Raw genomic sequence first — 19,333 nt, 5'->3', positions numbered from 1 at the left:
TCTTCCTAGGACAAAAACACCCGCTGGATGTAACATGTCACTCTTACTTTGTGTTTTTTAGTTTGACAGCTTTGAAACTAATTTAACAGAATAGTTACCAGAGAAAAGAGATCATGCAAAGCATATCATTCATGTGTACTCTTCCAATCCTATATAAAATCATTGAAGAACCTTGTTTTTCCTGGTTGGGGAGTAGGTTTATGTCTCCATCTCAAAAGCAGCTAAAGAGACACGAAAAAATTTAGCATAGTGGATGAAATATGGAGAAAATTACATTGTTCCATTTTAAAATGTGCCATTTTTCTAACCATACAAGCACCATTAATCTGGGATTATTTTTTAAATTGAAAATAAAAAAGCACAATAAAGCTACAGGTTGTTCCCACTGATATTTACTGCTGCCTGTACCCTCACACATCCTGCCTGGGGGTTTAAAGAAGCCTTGTGTGCATTGTGCCAGCCCAGCTCATCCTTTGTAAGCAGGTATGGCTGTGAAAGCTGTGTCGCTGTTGACTGGACATGACTCTCCGAGAGTTTCTCTAACATCTTAGTGTAATAAATGCCACTTCCAACAATGAAATCCTGAAGTATGGAGTGACTCCAATTCTTTATTCAGGGACCATCTACTCAACAGTAGCATAAACACCAAATAAACAGTCCCTTCATATAGTATTTTCTGGGTATGATCTTATGCTCTTTCAAGTTTATGTGGCAGTAACCTCTTTCCAGGTTCTTCTTTCTCTCTGTCTTCATATGCTTCTTCATCCTTGTCTACTCCTTGTGATGGTTTTCTCCTTAGTCTCTCTTTCCTCTCAGCATCTCTCCACTTCGCTGGGCTTATTAATGTGCATGTTAATGTCTTAAGTGTCCATTTTGGATTAAATTTCAAACTACATTTAAAAATACGACCATTTGAAAAGAAAATGGAATATGAAATTTGGAATTCATGTTGTGGGTTGTTGTTTTTTTCTTTTTCTCCTGTCATTCTGTTATCTGTTTTCCTTTTTTCACCCATTTTCTCTCATTTTATGTGTCTGATTCAGCTGCTCTTTGAACACGTTGGTATATATTCCTTTTTATAGCATCCATTACAGTAGAAGGCTGATTTTTATTTAACTCAAAGAATAAACGACATTAAAAAATATTGTCTGAAACGAATCAGCAAAATCTGAAATTAACCTGCAAGAAAAGAGAAATTATTTTAAAAAAAATGTTTTAAAAATAAAAAAGGCTCAGTAAAAAAGTCTATTTTTCAAGTAAAAGAATAATTTGGTGATTGTAGCATAAATTTATACCCTCTTTCTGAGGCTGAATATTCCTTATATCATTGGTGACATATAATCTCACCTGGTGCTAAAAAGGAACTGGAGGAAAAACAACTGATTTTTAGCACCAGAAGATAATGTGTTTTAAATGATTGCTGCGATGGCAACCTGTGGAAAGGGCCCATGCAGCCAGGCAGCAGGGAAAGCACCACCCAAGACCATTCTCCATCAAGCTGCAGAGAACAGACTGAGGCTGGGACCCACAGCCCCCACCCACTCCTTACACAACTGTGCCCCATGGATCATCACGCTGCACTGGACCCAAACTCCCCAGAGCATGTGCTTCTTACTGTAGGCTGAAGGAAATTAATTAAATCCCCTGTTCTGACCTCATTTTGCTGCCTTACAAATCCCAAAAATTGGGGCTGGCAGGTAGCACTTATCCAGCTGAAATGAAGGATTAACCATTTTGCATCCAGCTTCTGAAAAATAACCTCAGTGGAAACACTTTGGAAACACACAAAAAAATAGCTTTATTTCAAAACATTATCTTCAGAAAATAAGATAAAATTACATTTGAGAGACTAAGGATATTGGTGCTAAATTTTCATACAGCCTAAGAATGATATTTCTGGACTACCCTCGAGAAATTACCTTTGGCACCAGAAATTTACATTACCTGATGGGTTCTTTGTCACCTAAACAAAAAAAAAATTACTCAGATCTCTATCTCAGACTCCAATAAAGGCTGTGCACCCACTGCACAAGGCTGAGATGCTGGGCTTTGCCCCAGGAGACATGGGCAGACCTCAGAGCTCCAAGGGGGTGAAGGACCTCTCAGCTCAGCTGGGCAGCTCCCCAGAGCTGCTGCAGCCACGATTTCTGCCCAGCTCCACACACACTGCCAGCACCCTGGGGCCCAATGCTCACCAACAAATGCAAACATGGCCATAAGTGCTCTGCTTTCGATTGCACTGAGACGAAGAAAAAGTTAACTGGATATGGGAACACTGCAGCAAATTGTTGTCTTTTGCAAGCAAAGGCAAACATGCTATTTTATCCTGCTGGGTGGAAACACAGAAATGGGTGCTGCTTTCTGACTAGCATGTTTCTAGAGGTATGACTCAAGCAAATTTAAAACAAACAAACAAACAATGTTCTCTCTGTAGGGCTGACTTGAAAGGGCATCTGGAGAGGCAAACACAATACTGTCATGTATCACTGGTAGTCAAGGTAACTACAGGATTATGATTTCAGACTAAAAAGTTGTTTCATATATCTTCTAATATAGACTTCTTCCAGCCACTTGAGACCATCTTAACTGGAGGAAGAGCCTCAGAGTCTCAGGAGAACTGCTCAGTATATCAGCCTTATTCCATCCCAAATAAGCACATTTTTGACCTCTTCCTCTATTACCTATAGCTAGTGTTTCAAAGTACAGGCTTTCATGGCACTGGACATGCACTTTTTCTAAGTTCAAAAACAAAGTCTTGAAGGAAATCACGTTTGAAGACTTCACTTAGCCAGGGACAGAACAATTAATTTTTGCATCAGCTCAAAGAAAAAAAAAAAGACAAAACAAAACAAATAGATTGATGGAAAGAGGGATCAGACACACACATAAAGAAGTATTTTCCATAAGATATTTCCATTTTGTGGCAATTTTTAAACAAAAATCTTTTTTTAAACAAACTTTTGCAAAAATTTTCTTGTTAAAAAATCCCAAATCATTTATAGTGTGCATTTCCAAATCAACACAAAGCATTTATAAGCAGAAGTTTATTAATTCAAGAAGATTTTAAGGTTTAGATTCTAAAACAAAGATTGTCTTTTATAGTACAGCAGTCTGGGACATAAGGAACAGAGTTGGGATGAAAATCCTTTGATCTGAATCACGCTGAACAGAAGCTGCCACTTTTCAAGTTAATCCCTTCTACAAAGATTCTGCACTTTCTCTGTGTTATTTTGTAGATACAAGTGTAAAAATGTTTCTATCTCTCTTTTGACAATAAATACTCCCATTCAAACAGATGTATCTCTCAGAAAAATTCTGTCTTGAAAAAAAAAATTGTTCTAATTAGGGTCATGGGATTTTTGCATGGACTGACTTTCAAGTGTTGAGTATAAGCTAAGAGAAAGATTGTAGTATCTTAGGTTGGAAATTAACTTATTGCAAACCTCCAACTCAGAAGCCCCCAACTGCTATGCCAAAGTTTTGAAAAGGAGAAATTGCTTTTTGCCTTATATTTCTTTTCTTTCCTTTTATTTTCCCTCTGATAGGCCATCAAATTCTTAAAGAGGCAGAAGTACAGACATTGTATCATTTAAATGAGATCCATGTTCCAGGAAGCTTAGCTGTTGTAAATTATTTTTTTTAAAAAGCACAAGTGAGCGTAAATGAGATTGGAGTAAAATGAGGGGAAGCACAGAACAACAGGAAATCTTGCCCAGAGCCATGGAGATCTCTCTCCAACCATAGGCCCACGTTTTTCATGCTTGGGAGATAAAACACTGGCAAGGATTTTTTTTTCAACTAGGTCAAAGTAAATGTTGGAAAGATGATTTGATTTATTTTGTCTCCTCAAGTCACATCAGTTGTGAAGAGCTGCTCCTGCCAAGCAGCCTGAAGTCAACAGTAATCTTGGTCAGAGAAGTCAAGGGCAGACATAATGTGAGAATTAAATAAGGAATGAAACACAGCCGAGCATTATCTTGGGGAAATGAAAATGAAATGAAATGAAAAAAAAAAATGAGGTGGTGGTAACAGTTCACACCACCTTGTCCAGACACAGTGTCTCAGTATATGAAGAGAAATGCAAAGTGAGACAGGATTACTAAGCATGTAATGATTCTCATGGTAGATTTTTTGCTTAATTGAAGAGTCTATAAGTCTCTTTAGGAATATTTCCTCTTTTGCTTACAAGCAAGATTTTCTAGCACCAGGTATCAGAAAAGACCATTAAAAATTCTGCAATTACACACTTCTTGCAAGATTTTAGGCTAAGCAGGGTTTTGGAGTGTACATGAGCATGATAATTTACAGTCAGATGATGAAAATGTCACAGAAATGACATGCATCATATAATATTGAACACATTAAATTGTAAACCTATATTTTAAAACTTAAGTGTTAAAAACCCCAAAATTAGTCTATGCCCCGCACATAAAAAGGAAAAAAAAAACAAACCAACAAGCAAAAACCAAGAACAAACCAAAAATCAATCAAAAAAACCACACAAAAACCACCCAAACAAAAAACATCCAAACAACAGCAACAAAAAACAGCAACAGTAGCAACAATAAAACAAACTAAAATCCAAAACACCAAAAGAAACAAGAATGGAAGCTGCTTTAGAGTAATTCTTACTCTAAACATCAGTATTCCTATTCTTCTTCCCTTTATTTCCACAGAATGGTCTTTTTACTTGCACAGATGTGATTTCTTACACTGCTATGAAGTTCATTTCAAATACCTGCTTCCTAAAACTGCATTATGGTCAAATTATTGCTATTCTGATCACTAATGCACCTGAGAGTCTTAATATTGGCACTGTCTGAACGCTGATACAGTTTCTGGAAGGCCCTGAAGTCCTGGAAGCTGTGTATATTACAGTACCTGTATTCAGGTCTGGACACACAAAGCAGACAGGGTTTCATGTGGATTTTGCAGCTAAAATTTGCTAGGCTTACAAAGTTACAGGGTGGCTGGGGCTGGAAGGAGATTGTCCCTGCTCATATCAGATGGCTTTTGAATATCTCTCAAAATGGAGAATAATCTACAAACTCTCTGGTCACTCTGTCCCAATACACAAAACTGTTATGTTTAAAAAAAAAAAAAAAAAAAAAAAAAGGAAGAAGTACATTTCTATTTTTATTGCAATTTAGGTTGTGCCCATTGGCCCATTGCCTCTGGCCCTGTCACTGGGCATTGCTGGTGAGAGTCTGGCTCATAACTCATTTAAGGACAGGGACATCTATTCAGAGCTTCAATTTTTTATCATTAAAATGTAGTCCTTGAAGCAGAAATTAGGCATAGGCACAGAGGCATTGGTCCTTCAGATGTGCAGAGGCTCCTCTCTAGCTGCACTTCCTCTGGAGCTTTGCCATGGTGCTGCAAGGATGGAGCTGACAAGGAAAGACCAAATCTGCTGTTTGATGTGCAGCTCATACCTGGGAGGTTGCTCACACAGCATACAGGCTCTGCTTATTCCACATTTAATTCAGCCCACAAGTTCTCCGTGCTCTTGGCAGCTGGATCCCCAGTACAGAAGCCAATGGTATTTCCACAGAAAATATTCTACTTGTTATAAGCAAATTAACTTCTAAAGCCCTACATGTAACCCACAGAAGATAGGTCTATAAAACGTAGTTCTTGGAAGAGAAATATGAAAGCATTCCAGAGAGAAAAAAAATTGCTTTTTTCTTGGCTTTGTCTTTCAGTACATGCTGGCAATTTTCTTGAAAACAGACAAGGTCTGGAAATACCTCACACAACCTGCCTGCACCTACTGCTCGAGATGGAAAAAATAATGGCACATTAAAGGAGATAGCAAACCCAGGAGCACCTTTATTCAGTCACTGCACAACATCATGACTCTACAAGTACATACAAGAGGGTCAAAATCCTGTAAAAATCTGAAATGGGAGCTTTTTCTAGCCTTGAAGAGGCAATTTTAATTTGAAACTCCCTTTCCCTAGATTGCCTTCAGTAGGGCAGCACAATCAGCAAAATCCTAACCTCAGAACTTTGGTGCCATTAGTCACACAAAGCTTTGGTGATTTGCAGTCAGAAAATCATTTCAAGACATCTGATGGGACTTTGTTATTCTGCCTGCAGCTACACCTGTGCACTTCTTTGTCTCTAAGTTTCAATTAGAGATAATTTAAATAAGAGAAAATCATGTTTCCTAGTGGCAGAGCCTGTTAATGAAATGTGTTTCACATTTCCAATGGAAATGGGAATTCAGGAAACCAACAGACAGAGCTTGTGCCTGCATTATGAATATGTTTCACATTTGAAAGACTTTATCACCATCTCAGTATCCAGATATGCAACTCATCTTCGGCTATGTGAACCATATTCATATTGGTCTTAACTTCTGATTTGCCGCACTGTAACATGACCACTCAATTTCCAAAGTGTTTTAAGAAACCCAACAATAAGGGGTTCTCTATTGTCTGTAAGAACTGAGAGGGGAAATCTTGTATCATGTTACACTGGAAATCAAAAGGAGAACAAGAAAAAGAAGCAACGAATTTAACAAATTTAACCATGGGTTTGCATCAAAGAATTATGTAAAACAAACAGAAAAGCAGGACAATTGATTTGAAAACTTTTCAGCTAAGTGATTTTTTCAGAGGGCTCTGGAGACACCTTTCTGTGGATTAAAATCTTCCCTGCTTAATATGAAGCAAAAAGTCAACAGCTTTACTGGATAAGGGACATAAGTGCTATGAGCACAGAGAGAGTATCAGCCCACTTTCTTGGTCTCCAGAAAGGAGTCCTCCATCCCTTGTGCATGGGGAGGATCCAGGCCCAAACTTAGGTTAAATTTAACACATCCAATATTTGAATATTTTCATATGGCTTGAATATACCTGATATAACCTCAGATGAGGCTGTGGAAGGAAAAGAAATCTTAATGTTTAGGCAAGGTTCTTATACCTGTCATCAAGTGACAACGCAGAAACACTGCAGTTCCCCACAGAGTCCTGCAAAGTGGCGTACTGTCAGACTGAGACTTCTCCACTCCCATTCATATCAACACCTTGGCTTTCAAGGTGTCTTCATAAGCCTGGTGCTCAGCTGTGCAACTCTAGCTGAGGGCAGGAATTCACCTGCCAAAACCAGGTATTAGAAATGAAGCAACAGCATGAGAAAAGAAACCCTGTAGATGGAAACTGCACTGTTATTGTCAGGAAGCTCTTTAAACCAATCCTACAGGTCTTTCAGCACCAGTAGTGGTGGAGAAAGGATATTCCAATAGCTGGATGTGGTGGAAGAGACAAAGTAGACATATTAGGTCTAGCCACAAGCCCAGGTTGTTATGCTTTTACAACTCGAAATTACGTCACAAAAAAAAGTGACACAAGTACAAACACACACGCTTATGCACACTTGTAGAAGATAGTCTCAAATACAAATATTTTCCACTATTTTTAACTAGTTGGATGACCACTTCCATAATGACATCTTTGACATGCCATGCTGAAGAAAAGGTCCTGGCAGATTTTTGCACATATTAACAAGGCATTAGTCCTTGCTGAACTGAACTCTTTGGTGAACACAACTCCAGCTAACATGCAAGGAATACCACCATGAAGTTTAAAAGTTTGGGAATTTGGGAACTCAGCAGATGACTTCCTCTAGCCTGCAGGGAAAGCAAACAAAACACTCTGGTACAGAGCAGAAAAAGCTGGACTGCTCTGTTAAAAATGGTGTCTGACATACAGCAAATGTGGGTGGAGAAAACCACCCACAAGTTATGCTGTAATTACACGTATGTATCGGCTGTATTAGCCCTTCTTCTTTCATGTCAATTCTTCAATCTCAGATCTCTAATGGAAAGGAAAAATTCCTTATTTATTAGGAAGTTATACTACAAAAGGGAGCAAGAGACCTTGTCATTTCCTTATTCCCTGGCTGAGCTACATGTAGTATAAGCATCCTTAGAGAAAGCTCTGGGGGAAAGCCAGGCTTGTTAAATGCACACAAATTGTTAAGACAATTCATCCTCCTATTTGGCCCACGCTGTCTTGATGTGGGTCAGACTGTAAATGATACAACTTGGTTGCCACTGTGCTAACCTCTGCATTCCTCTTACTCTGAGGGAGAATGTCTCTTCTTCCTTTCTCATCTGACTTCAAATGGAAGTCCCATGAACACTGTGAATTTAGCTTGTAGTTTTATAATTGTGGTTTTATTTGAATTGCCACAAAAATGTTGGGTGAGATTAAACGCAGGCTTCTTCTTTTGAAGAGGTCTATGCTTAATATGACTTTTACACCCTCTTTTCTCACTAAATGTTAATTTTTTTATCCTTTGACTCTAGCTCTCCTACACTCCAGTTGTGAGAGCCTTCCCCTGGTACTGTGCTATGTGATATTTATGCAGAAAGTTTTGCTAATTGCTGATTCCATTGGCATTCATGAACCTTTGCTGGAATGAATGAAGCTTTCATTCATGTTTATATATGAGTTTCCAACATTTGTATGTTTGTAATCATCAGGCTAAAACCAGCTTTCATTTGCAGAGACATAAGCTGAGGGTAACTGAGTCAGGAGATATAACTCTGTTATGTAAATGGAGAGATTCTTTCCCAGTATCATTGAGAGTTAAGTTTATCACAGAAATCTCCCATTTCTGCAACCAGTATGAAGTTTGTTCACAACTGGTAACTATGGTTATGGCTGCATTAGCAAGCAGTTTGGATCAATAGAAGTCCATTTCTGGAGCTTATTTTGTGCTAGGCACTTGCTGCAGGTCTGTGGAAGGCTTAGTTCAGATAAACTCTTATGTTCGCTCCCAAGCAGTAATGCTCTGTTACTGCTGCAACTCATCTCCCAGGCTAGTTCTGTCCAAAGGGAATGCAGGCCAGGACCTGCAGTGCCCTTCCTGATGGGAACCTGTGCTCAGCAAGCAGCCAAGAGCTGAGGGTTGCCTGAAAAGCACCCAACTGATCTAACTGAGGAACACACTAACACAGACACACCCTACGTGCAAATTACAGAGATTTATCCAATTAGAATATCTCTGTGGCAACCCCGAGCCATCAATGATTTTCCCAGTCATATAATTGCTGTATTAATAACACAAGTTCCTAATTTAACACATGGAAGCAAGATAAACGTCCATATCATCCTGGCTTCTCCCATCTTTATGATTCAGACTATAGTAATCTGTTGCTCTTGGTCTTTTGGAAATAGTGCCTGTGTGAGAATTTTAATGACAATGCAGCACTGCTTCTGGCCTATTCTGGATATATGAGGGCTGTGATTTCTTTATCATGGAGGAGGTTCTGATGGTTAAGCTAACTGGGTCTATCATGCCCCTAGGACTTGTAGATTATATACTTCCACTCAACTGCCCATGTACATCCTCCATTCTTACACTTAGCAATACATTACAGTAATTTCACGATTACAAGTCGCATGTCCAGGTGTCGGCAACTGTCTTGGGTTACAATACAGAGTGTGATAAAAGGTATCTATTCTATCACCATCTGTTGAGAGTGGGGGCAGTGAGCCTTATCTCAACGGCAGATAATCTGCTAATGGGCCATCCATTGAAACCAGGCAAGGCATTGTTCTTTATCTTTTCACAACCCATCCTCCCTCCAGGGAGTCATTTTCTGCTAATGGCCCATTGAGTCCCACTGTGTGACTGATAAAATTACTGCATCCCATTGGAAGTTGCTCCAGCCAGGGGGAAGAGCCCAACATTTCTTACCAAGATAAAAACAGAGGTTTTCGGACACTAAGGGAGCCCCTTTCTCAACTGGACTCCAGAGGAAAACTGGATTTCTCCACATCACCACTGGACCTCCAGAGAGAAACTACACCTTGTACAGGAGCACTGCTTCAACTGAACCACATCTGTCACTGCAGGAGGATGCAGCCACCATTTAATGGGACTGCTACCAACACCCTGCCTCACAGGGTGTCAGGTTGTACTCTGACTTTGTCAGGGTTTGGAGTTTGTTTCTTTGTAGTACTGTATTTCTATTTTAATTTCCCTAGTAAAGAACTGTTATTCCTAATTTCTATATTTTTGCCTGAAAGCCCCTTGATTTCAAAATTACAATAATTTGGAGGGAGGGGGTTTACATTCTCCATTTCAAAGAGAAGCTCCTGCCTTTCTCAGTAGACACCTGTCCTCCAAACTAAAACAGCAACTTTTCGTTCTTTGTCCGTATATAAGCTGCACCTGATTATAAGCCGCACTCAGGGTTCGGACCAAAATTTTAGTCAAAATGGTGCGGCTTATAATCGTGAAATTACAGTGAAATTACTTAGAAGAGAGACCCAAAAACAAGGAGGACCCTTAAACAGTCTGGAATCAGCAGGGAGAGGAACAAGAACACTTCTGATGCAGCACCAGGGGAGAAGATGGGTGGAAGGAAGAGGTGAAATGTGACATTGCTTAGATTTTCTGAGTCCTTTAGCATCACTGCTTTGTAGGTGAATGGCTGCCACTGCTTTCCTCTCCAGTACTACACTTTCTTTTGGCATTGGCTTTGCTTTCCGTGCCTCCAGAGTGGGAAACCAGGCTTCCTGCTTCCCTGTACTCAGAAATTTTGTCCATCCTTTTTTTATGTTGAGCCATGCTTTTCCAAAAAAAATCCCATCACCTGCACGCATAGCCTTTTTATTACTATCCTTTATCCTCCTCTGCAACTGTTAGCACATTATTGCTCATCAGCTGTTTCATAAGAATTACTTATGTACATGCTTTGAATCTCACTTGTCCCAGAAGTAAGTACAGATTATATCAAGTAAAACTACTTACCCTTAGATTATCAGACAGAGCCCCAGACAGACAGTGGGCCAAGACAGAGAAGGATGACAGTGCCTTAAAAACATTGTAATTACTTGCATTCAATAAGGCTGGCATTTTCCCAGAGCTGTCTCTGGGGATGTTTGTGCTATGTATGGCTCAGCCAGGCAACAAGGAGAGGACAAGGTCTTTTGCTCCCTTTTGCTGTCTAACCTGATAAAAAGCAAGGAGATTTTCTTTGTACTAAGAGATCTGAGATCTGGATAACAAACTCATGACATCCACTCATGTTGCTTATCCATAATAGCTATATTGTCCCAATCCTTGACCACACTGGCTGCCCTACAATACTATTTTGAGTAGTTCTCTTTCAAGAGTCTGATGTTCCTGATGGGAGTGGTTTCTTTAAGCAGGCCATGAAAAATGCTCAAATAAAAAGCAAGGGAAAAGGGTCAAGACAACCAATTATGTTTTATGCAGTGAGTAAACAGATTTTGAGCTGTGGCTTTTGAAAAGTCTGCACACATATCTTATTAAAAGCAAAGTGTAAATTCATTGATAAACAGTAACACAGGAGTGGCACTCAGTTCTGCACAAGTCTTTTGTATAGGACGCTGCACTTGTAAATACAAATTTCCCTCAATCTGTGAGAAATTCCAAAAAGACAATACTCTTCCAGTTTATTTTTAGGCCAAACCTATTGGGGTCTGACATTACTTAAGCCTCAGTCAAAATAGTTATGATGAAGAACAACTTCAGTTGATTTAAACACACGTTAAGCTTCTTCAAACTGACATCTATATCTTAGCAGTTTATAACTGAAGGCTATAACTGACTTAGAAAAATCAAGAAAGACTGGAGTGCTAGATAAGCCTGTGATCACACAGAAGGGAGAAAATAAGACAGACTCTGGTTTATTCAGCTTCATGCAAGTCACATGACATAATTTATTCCAACTGGTTTTGGTCTCTGTACACAAACTTCCAGCAAAATATTTTAATTATGTAATAATTACCTTTTTCCTTTCATGATCCTTCTAACTATGCCTTAATTTATGATGCTTTTAACTAGCATACATGTATCCTGAGGCTATAATGGATGCACATTTATTTAAGTCAAAAGATAAATCTTAATGAAAGGTTTTTTAACACAATAATTAACATGTATTTTGGTCATCATAACAGTAATTATTAGAGGCACAAAAACAGAATCAGATCTCGGAAGAAGCCATGAAGATCCTAAATAGGTTGGACTAGCAACACTGCCCTATTATTTTGCCAAGAAATGATACATCAAAGTGGCAGAAATGAATCATCATGCACCATTAGGAACTACACCCAGTGACACCCAGGGACAAAAATATGAGCTGCACTAACCTCCACCATAAACTGAAAATTACAATTACAGAGCAGGTAGTGTGGAATATGCCTTTTCTCTTAGTTATCAACCTATATTGTCCTAATTCCTCTACAAACATGATAGACCATCAGACAAAGAAAATAAAAGAAGAACCACAAAAAAGTAGGAATTTAGGCTTGATATGAAAGGTCCATTTATATTTAATAAAATGTTTTTTACTTTGCAAAGTATTGTAAGCTCTTAACATGTCACATAACCCAATCAAGTAGCCTGGATCTTTCAAAAACCTATTAGCTCCTAAAACAAGCAAAGAAAAAGAGCACACACTCTTACCTGCTGTCATCCTCCCCTTAGCAAAAATAACTGGTATTCTGAATTATTTTCCATCTATTAAATTGTACACATACACATACACAGGCAGACTAACTTGCAGGCAACCCTTTTTCAATGACGAACAGCAAAGTCAAACAAGGCTGACAATATTAAATAAAATATGCATTTTACCCCTGAGTGAGATTTATTTCAGGAATTCAGTTTACAGAATCACAGAATCATTTGGGTTAGAAGTGACCTTAAAGAGCATCTAGTTCCAAACTTCCTGCCATGGGACACCTTCCACTGGACCAGTTTGCCCAGAGCTCCATCCAATCTGGCCTTGAACACTTCCAGGGAGGAGGCATCTACAACTGCTCTGGGCAACCTATTCCAGTGACCCAAATTTTTTAAAAAAAGTTTAGCAATACACAACAGAACCTCATATAAAAGGAGATGACAGCAAAAAGAGACGAAATGTGGTTTCTTAAAGGAAAGGATAGAATATGGTACCTTTTCCAGTCAAAGTTTCTTCTTTTATTTTCCTCACCGCTTCTTGGCCATCACTTTCACTGTTTCCAGCTGTTAAAGGACAGAAAATGAAAAATTAGCAATGCCTATTGCAATTCAATTACCTAGGAAGTGGCAACCACAGTGTAAAACCAGTATGAAATTTTAGGTGGGAAGGTGTGCTTCCTGACTGTCAGGCAGCAGAGGCTTTCAAGGAGGGCTGCACAAATGCACTGCAATTCACACAGGTTCTGCCAGTTTTTCTCCTTTATTCATCTAAAAATAGGACTATCTACTCGACTAGAAGACTTGAGATTTGAGTTGGTGAGACAAGTGAATTGTATCACATCCAGATTTGGCAAAAACTTCGCTACAGGTTAGAGCAGACTTCCCCTTGCTCTTTTTTCCAAAATGACAACTTCCACAGTTGGAGGAAAGTCCTGACTACCCTGTCTCAAATGCTTATGAGAGGATTTATTAGTGCTAACACAAAATGTAATTAAGCATCACATAAGCATTCAGCTTAGGTGGGTGGTTACCAATTGTCTGACATTTGTTTGGCGATTTTTTTAATAACACATCAAAGGAAAAAACATTAGCACAAGAGATATAGGAATTGGTAATGCAAGTTAATTTTTTAAAATTAACTCTCAATTTATCCATCTACAAATATTTTCAATAGCATGAAACATCAAAACACCTATTTTTTACTGTCTAAATTGGATAAAAATACTGATAATCTCTTATGAACTCAATGAAGTTCTTCTTTTCCTCATTATATAAAATTCTGCCAAAGTTTCTTTACAGATTTTTTTCTCTTGTGTCAGCCTACAAGTATCCTGTTCTCTCTTTCACACCACCACAGAATAAGATGAAGTTGGAAGAGACCTCAGGAGATATGTGGTTCAGCCCCCTGTCCACATTAGCTGGTACATGCTTGTATTTACTCTAAGACACATTCTTTTGAGAAGGGATTTTAGCTGTGCTTCTGCAGCAGAAAAGGGCTTTAAACACATCTTTGTTTTCATTATATGCAAAAAACTTCAATATTTACACAAATTGAGCCAAAATTAATACATTTAGCATTCAGATGAGGGAAGGGAAGGGAAGGGAAGGGAAGGGAAGGGAAGGGAAGGGAAGGGAAGGGAAGGGAAGGGAAGGGAAGGGAAGGGAAGGGAAGGGAAGGGAAGGGAAGGGAAGGGAAGGGAAGGGAAGGGAAGGGAAGGGAAGGGAAGGGAAGGGAAGGGAAGGGAAGGGAAGGGAAGGGAAGGGAAGGGAAGGGAAGGGAAGGGAAGGGAAGGGAAGGGAAGGGAAGGGAAGGGAAGGGAAGGGAAGGGAAGGGAAGGGAAGGGAAGGGAAGGGAAGGGAAAACCAAAACAACAAAGTAGACATTTGCATTATTTTCTTCTTGCTGCTTTTCCCCCTTTAAAACCATCCAGCCTTGTAGAGACAAAAAACATTCAGTCTGATGTTCAATTCCAGATATAGATACAGCATCAACAAACAAACCCTCCAGTGAAACTGCCATTTCTGGGAAAATTTGTGCACAGGGTTTATGGGCAACAGATCAATTTCCCTCACTGTTTCACCTCAAGTAATGTACTAGAATAGGATTTCAAACTCAATGTGTTGTTATTAGGCTGGATAGTGCTATGCTAGAAATAAAATACTTTTTTGCCAATTCTGTGAAGATCTTATTTGATTTCTCTTTTATTCAGCACCTCTCATGCAGAGATCAGGCTTATTAAAGCCTCCAGTGTCTTCATTTAACTCTCAGTATGTTCATTTAATTTGTTCTTTTAAAAGAGCTTGTGTTGACAACAAATTTTAATTTGCTTTATTTTGCTGTTATATAAATGGTTATTCATTAAAGCTCAGTGCCCTCCAAATGAGCTCATTTAATTAATATTTGCATATTTTTCACTCCAGACCACTGGGAAAAAAAATATTTTGTTAAACAGTCACTTCAGATGTCTGTTTCCAGTCTGATTCAACAGAGTTTGAAAACCAGATGCTGAAGGCTGGAGCATTGCAAAATTGAAATAGCCTCAGTGAAAACTGCCGCAGTAATAGAAGTTTTTTAAATCCTTCTTTCAAAGAAAATCCCGTAAAAAAGAATAAAGACACTGAAAAGATTACCAAAATCCTTACAAAAAGTGAAAAGACGCTTAGATCAGAAAGATACCATGAAACTTGGAGGCTGATCTAAGCTTCTGAGTTAGGTTAAGGAGATCAGCACCCCTTGCCAAGGGCAAGTGGGAGAGGAAAGGGACACTGCACTTTTGCACTGCTTGCCTTCTAGTACATCCTTCTGGGATATTATAAGTGAGTAGTAGGCGTCAAAAAGATCAACCTCCTTTTAAGTGCTATATTAATGATTCAAAATTTAAGAAAGAAAAAATGCTTTGTAAGTCTCCAAGCTAACATGGGCAGCTTTGGGTTGGGAAAAATCAAAACTATTCTGCATCTTCTTGATGAAGCTGGGTCACGCACAACCTTCAAGTGCACTGAGCAGATGCACAGCACCCAAAACTCAAGAGAAGGATGATTTACTAGATGAGGGTCAAATTCTTACCACTGTCAGCTGGTTTAAATCCTCAGTAACATATTTGTCATGATTCTTTAAAACTTTTTTAGCTACGCAAAATAATCCTCTGGATGGTCATTTTTTTCAATGATTCACCATAATTTCCATATGTTCCATACACCAGAATTTATCCATTTTAAGAGTTACAGCATCTGTAACATAAGATCTGCCCACTCTGAATTGAAGTGGTTTGAAGAGAAGGGTTAGAAAGGGAAGAAAGATCATGTGTTTTATGCAGTGAGGGAATCTTAAAAAAAGCTTTGAGAAAGAGGGATTCATTGTCTTGGGAGCTTAGATCATCAAAGTACCCAAACCATAATAATCTTGCTTTTCATGCTAATTTAAAGTGTCTACTGGGAACTCAAAATAGATATAGTTGTCTCTAGAACTGTTTATGCAAGCAGTTCAGTGCCCTACCTGATGGGTTTTTTTCCACTTAGTCCACACAGATTAGTGAAAAAATTGGGTGAGATTTCTTCAATAACAATGCTGACTAAAATAAATTCGGAATAAATCCTAATAATAATACTAATAATAATAATAAATAATTCTAAACATACACACACATTTAAATTCAGATATCATTTCAATGGCATAAAAAATATAATTCTTAAAAATAGTGAAAAAAAGGAAAACATTTTAAAATACAAATTTCAGTCAAAGAAATTTACTCACCTCTTCCACATTCACTTACACAAACACCACAAGTCAAAGTAAGTTGATATAAAGCCACCAGAGCAGTACATATTAAAATTCTTATTGACACCAATAGGCTTTGCATCTTATCCTAAATGTCAGGTTCTGTCATCTTAGTCACTTGAGTAGATCCTAACTCTGAAAGTTATTTCAGGGATTTGAACATAATTATCACAGAGATTGCTGAGTCTGAACAAGGCTGGAAAAAGCACGGCCTGTAGAAACCCAGCATGGGCTAAAAAAACATTATTGCTAGTTAAGGGTTCTGATACATCTGTATGTCTTTTTTTATACAATATTTTAAATTTCCTTGGCTGTGACTATCCCTTCAAAGAATAATTTCCACTCACACACTGAATTTATGTAAAACACTGATCCTGATAAAGCAAGCAAGAGTTTTTCCAAATGGTGTTTTGCAAAATTAAGAATTTGCAATCTTGATGTTTCAAGGAAATGTACTTCAGGGCATCATTAAGAAATTTAAAATAGTCTGTGATCAATAATAGAGCCTGTAAAGATTAAGGTTGTGTGGAGAGAATAAACCCACAAATCCAAAAAGTTTGTCAAGGGAAAAAATTTCCTTACTTTCAGTAAGATAGCACAAAATGAAAACAAATAAAAACTTTTGGAGATGAACACCAAGAAGATTCAAGGGAACCAGCATGTGGTGTCCAGAGGAAGACCTGACCCCTCCAGTTTGGAGCCTGTGAGCCACCTTGTGCACCAGGCACCCCTCAGCCTGCCATGAACCCATTGCTGACCTCAAGCAACCCAAGTTCAGAATTGGTGCCTCTAAACTCTTACATATATGTGCATTGCCAGGAGAAGCTTGGTGGTACAGTAATCAATTATGCATAAGTGAATACCATCTGATTAGGGAATTGCAAAGGATCATGGTTAGATGCTTTTGTGCAACAGAATATTAAAGTTTCCAAATGGAAATTTGAATCAAGATGCCTCCTCAGAGTAGCATAATCCTCATTATGATCGAAGGGAACTGATTTCCTTGAAGCACCAGCCTGAAGACAAGGCTTGTGAGGGCACCTAATGCCTCAAGAGAAAAAAAAAAATCCTATCAGCTGGTGTTAGGAAGATTATGATTTTATGAGTGTGCACAACAAATAGAATATGCCTAAAAGAGAGTAATGACTGCCCCTGAAATCTCCAAGGTTGAGAAATTTGAACTCAGTACAATATGAGCAGGTTTTTCAGGAATTTATAAGGTTTCTTTTAAAGGAATTTATAAAATCCTCAATGAAAAGGGATATAGATCTTTATCTCACCCACAGAACATTTAAGGCATGGATTCCAATAAAGCTAGGTATAAGGATGTGACCAGCTATAAAAATAAATTGTGAACATGATACAAATTTCCCTATGTCTAGAAAGACCACACATCCTTTGTCGTTGAGTTCATCACACAGCAGTCACAATTAAATACACGCCTTTTTTACATGAAAGGTGAAAATGTTGTTGTAAGTGTTCCTTTGAGGAAAGAAGCAAAAAATGAGCAAGGAGGGGAATGCAGATTTGCAAAGAGAAAAGAAGTCATCATTATTGCCTTAGGTTTCAGCTACCCATCTGTTCCAACAAGAGGTTAAGAACAACCCTGTTTATCAAACCCAAGCTACATCTAGACAAGAGCCCTTTTTCCAACAATAACCTGTAGCAGACGCTTAAGGAAAAGATATGACAGCAATAGGTCTAGAAGTGATTTTTTCCAATACACCCTTCCAGAAGCAAGAAGTTTCAGAGATTCAATGAATCAAAGGTCACACATGAACGTGGCCTGCACTACTTCACCTAATTGCACTTTCAGCTCATTCAAGAGTTTGATTGCCAAAGAGTTTTGGGACAGCACTGTGATTTAATGACACACTTAACTACGTGCAAAAGGTCGTACTTCAGTAGTTTGTTTGTTGTTTGTTTTTTATTTTTTATTTTGTTGGATGCTCTCTACTTTGTGTACAATAAGACAGAGAATGACCACTTCTCATTCACTTTCTACACCATTCATAACTGTATGATATCACACCTCAGTCATCTGTTTGGAAGCAGAAGGGCCTTTGTTCTGTGCCCCACCTTGTACAAAGCCATCCTGTACTCCTAACCATCACTCTGTAGTTTTTTCCTGTTCAACCAGACTCCTTTTGAGTACGCACAACAGAATGAACCAATGGTTTCTATAAAGAGAGAAGGACGCTTTCTGTCCTGTTTTCATCCTCTTTCCTGCTAAGTAATACAATTTTATTTGCCTTTATGACTAGCATGAAATATCAATGATGTTGTACATAGAGCTTTCAACAGTAAATCACAATATTTATTTAACTCTTTGACTAGCTGTTAATTTAGGTCCTACTCTTGTAAATACATAGGTGTGGCTGTTTTTTCTCATATTCTGTATTTGCATTTACTAACACTCTGTATTTATACATCCCTTCATAACATAGCCATTCACTATTGGGAGATTATTTCCTATTCTTCATAGTAGTTAAGATTTCACAAGGCGTCTCTGCATGCCACCCAGTCCCACCCTCTGCTACAACTGGTGGCCCAGGACCATGTCCAGTCAGATTTCAGGTATTTCCAGGGATAGAAACTCCTCAACCTCTCTCAGCAGCATATGCCAGTGTTTGACCACACATGGTGTAAAAAAAGAAAAAAAAAACAAAAAACACCTGGTTTTATGCCATTAGGTACTTATACACTGGGAACTAACCCTTCTCTCCTCTTCAAGCTGAATACAGCTCTCTCAGCCTCTCCTTACATGTCAGAAACTCATGTCCTTTAATTATCAATAGTCAAATAATTTTTATATCCTAAACACATTTAAACAAAATGCATCATCTCACTCTTCACCCTGTATTTTGTATCTATCTTTTAGAAACATACTGCACATCTGTCTATGGGACCATGAGTATCTTTGCTCCAGCTAAAAGCTGATAAATTATTTCTCAACATTGTTTTCTGCCTCCTAATCTACTACTAAGCTACAAAAGATCTTTCTCTTATCTCAACACAAGCCAGCTGCTTTAAATCTTTTGGCATGAATCTTAACAAAAGCTTTTGAAAACCAGGATTAAATTAATTCATGCAGTTGTTGAATAT

The 19,333-nt window shown here is 38.4% G+C and overlaps 1 protein-coding gene across 1 annotated transcript in view; it reads right to left on the bottom strand.

Moving 5' to 3' along the window:
* The window catches only part of LOC116992269 (dehydrogenase/reductase SDR family member on chromosome X-like), a 123,028-nt gene that overhangs the window by 100,867 nt on the left and 2,828 nt on the right, over positions 1 to 19,333 (bottom strand). Inside the window, exon 3 of the mRNA XM_033051724.1 lies at positions 12,946 to 13,014. Coding sequence (XP_032907615.1) covers positions 12,946 to 13,014 — 69 coding nt within the window. The remainder of the gene's footprint in view (positions 1 to 12,945; positions 13,015 to 19,333) is intronic.

Source organism: Catharus ustulatus, chromosome 2 (genome assembly GCF_009819885.2).
Source record: "Catharus ustulatus isolate bCatUst1 chromosome 2, bCatUst1.pri.v2, whole genome shotgun sequence".
NCBI lineage: Eukaryota > Metazoa > Chordata > Aves > Passeriformes > Turdidae > Catharus > Catharus ustulatus.
This window is presented reverse-complemented; position numbering and strand designations above follow the sequence as displayed.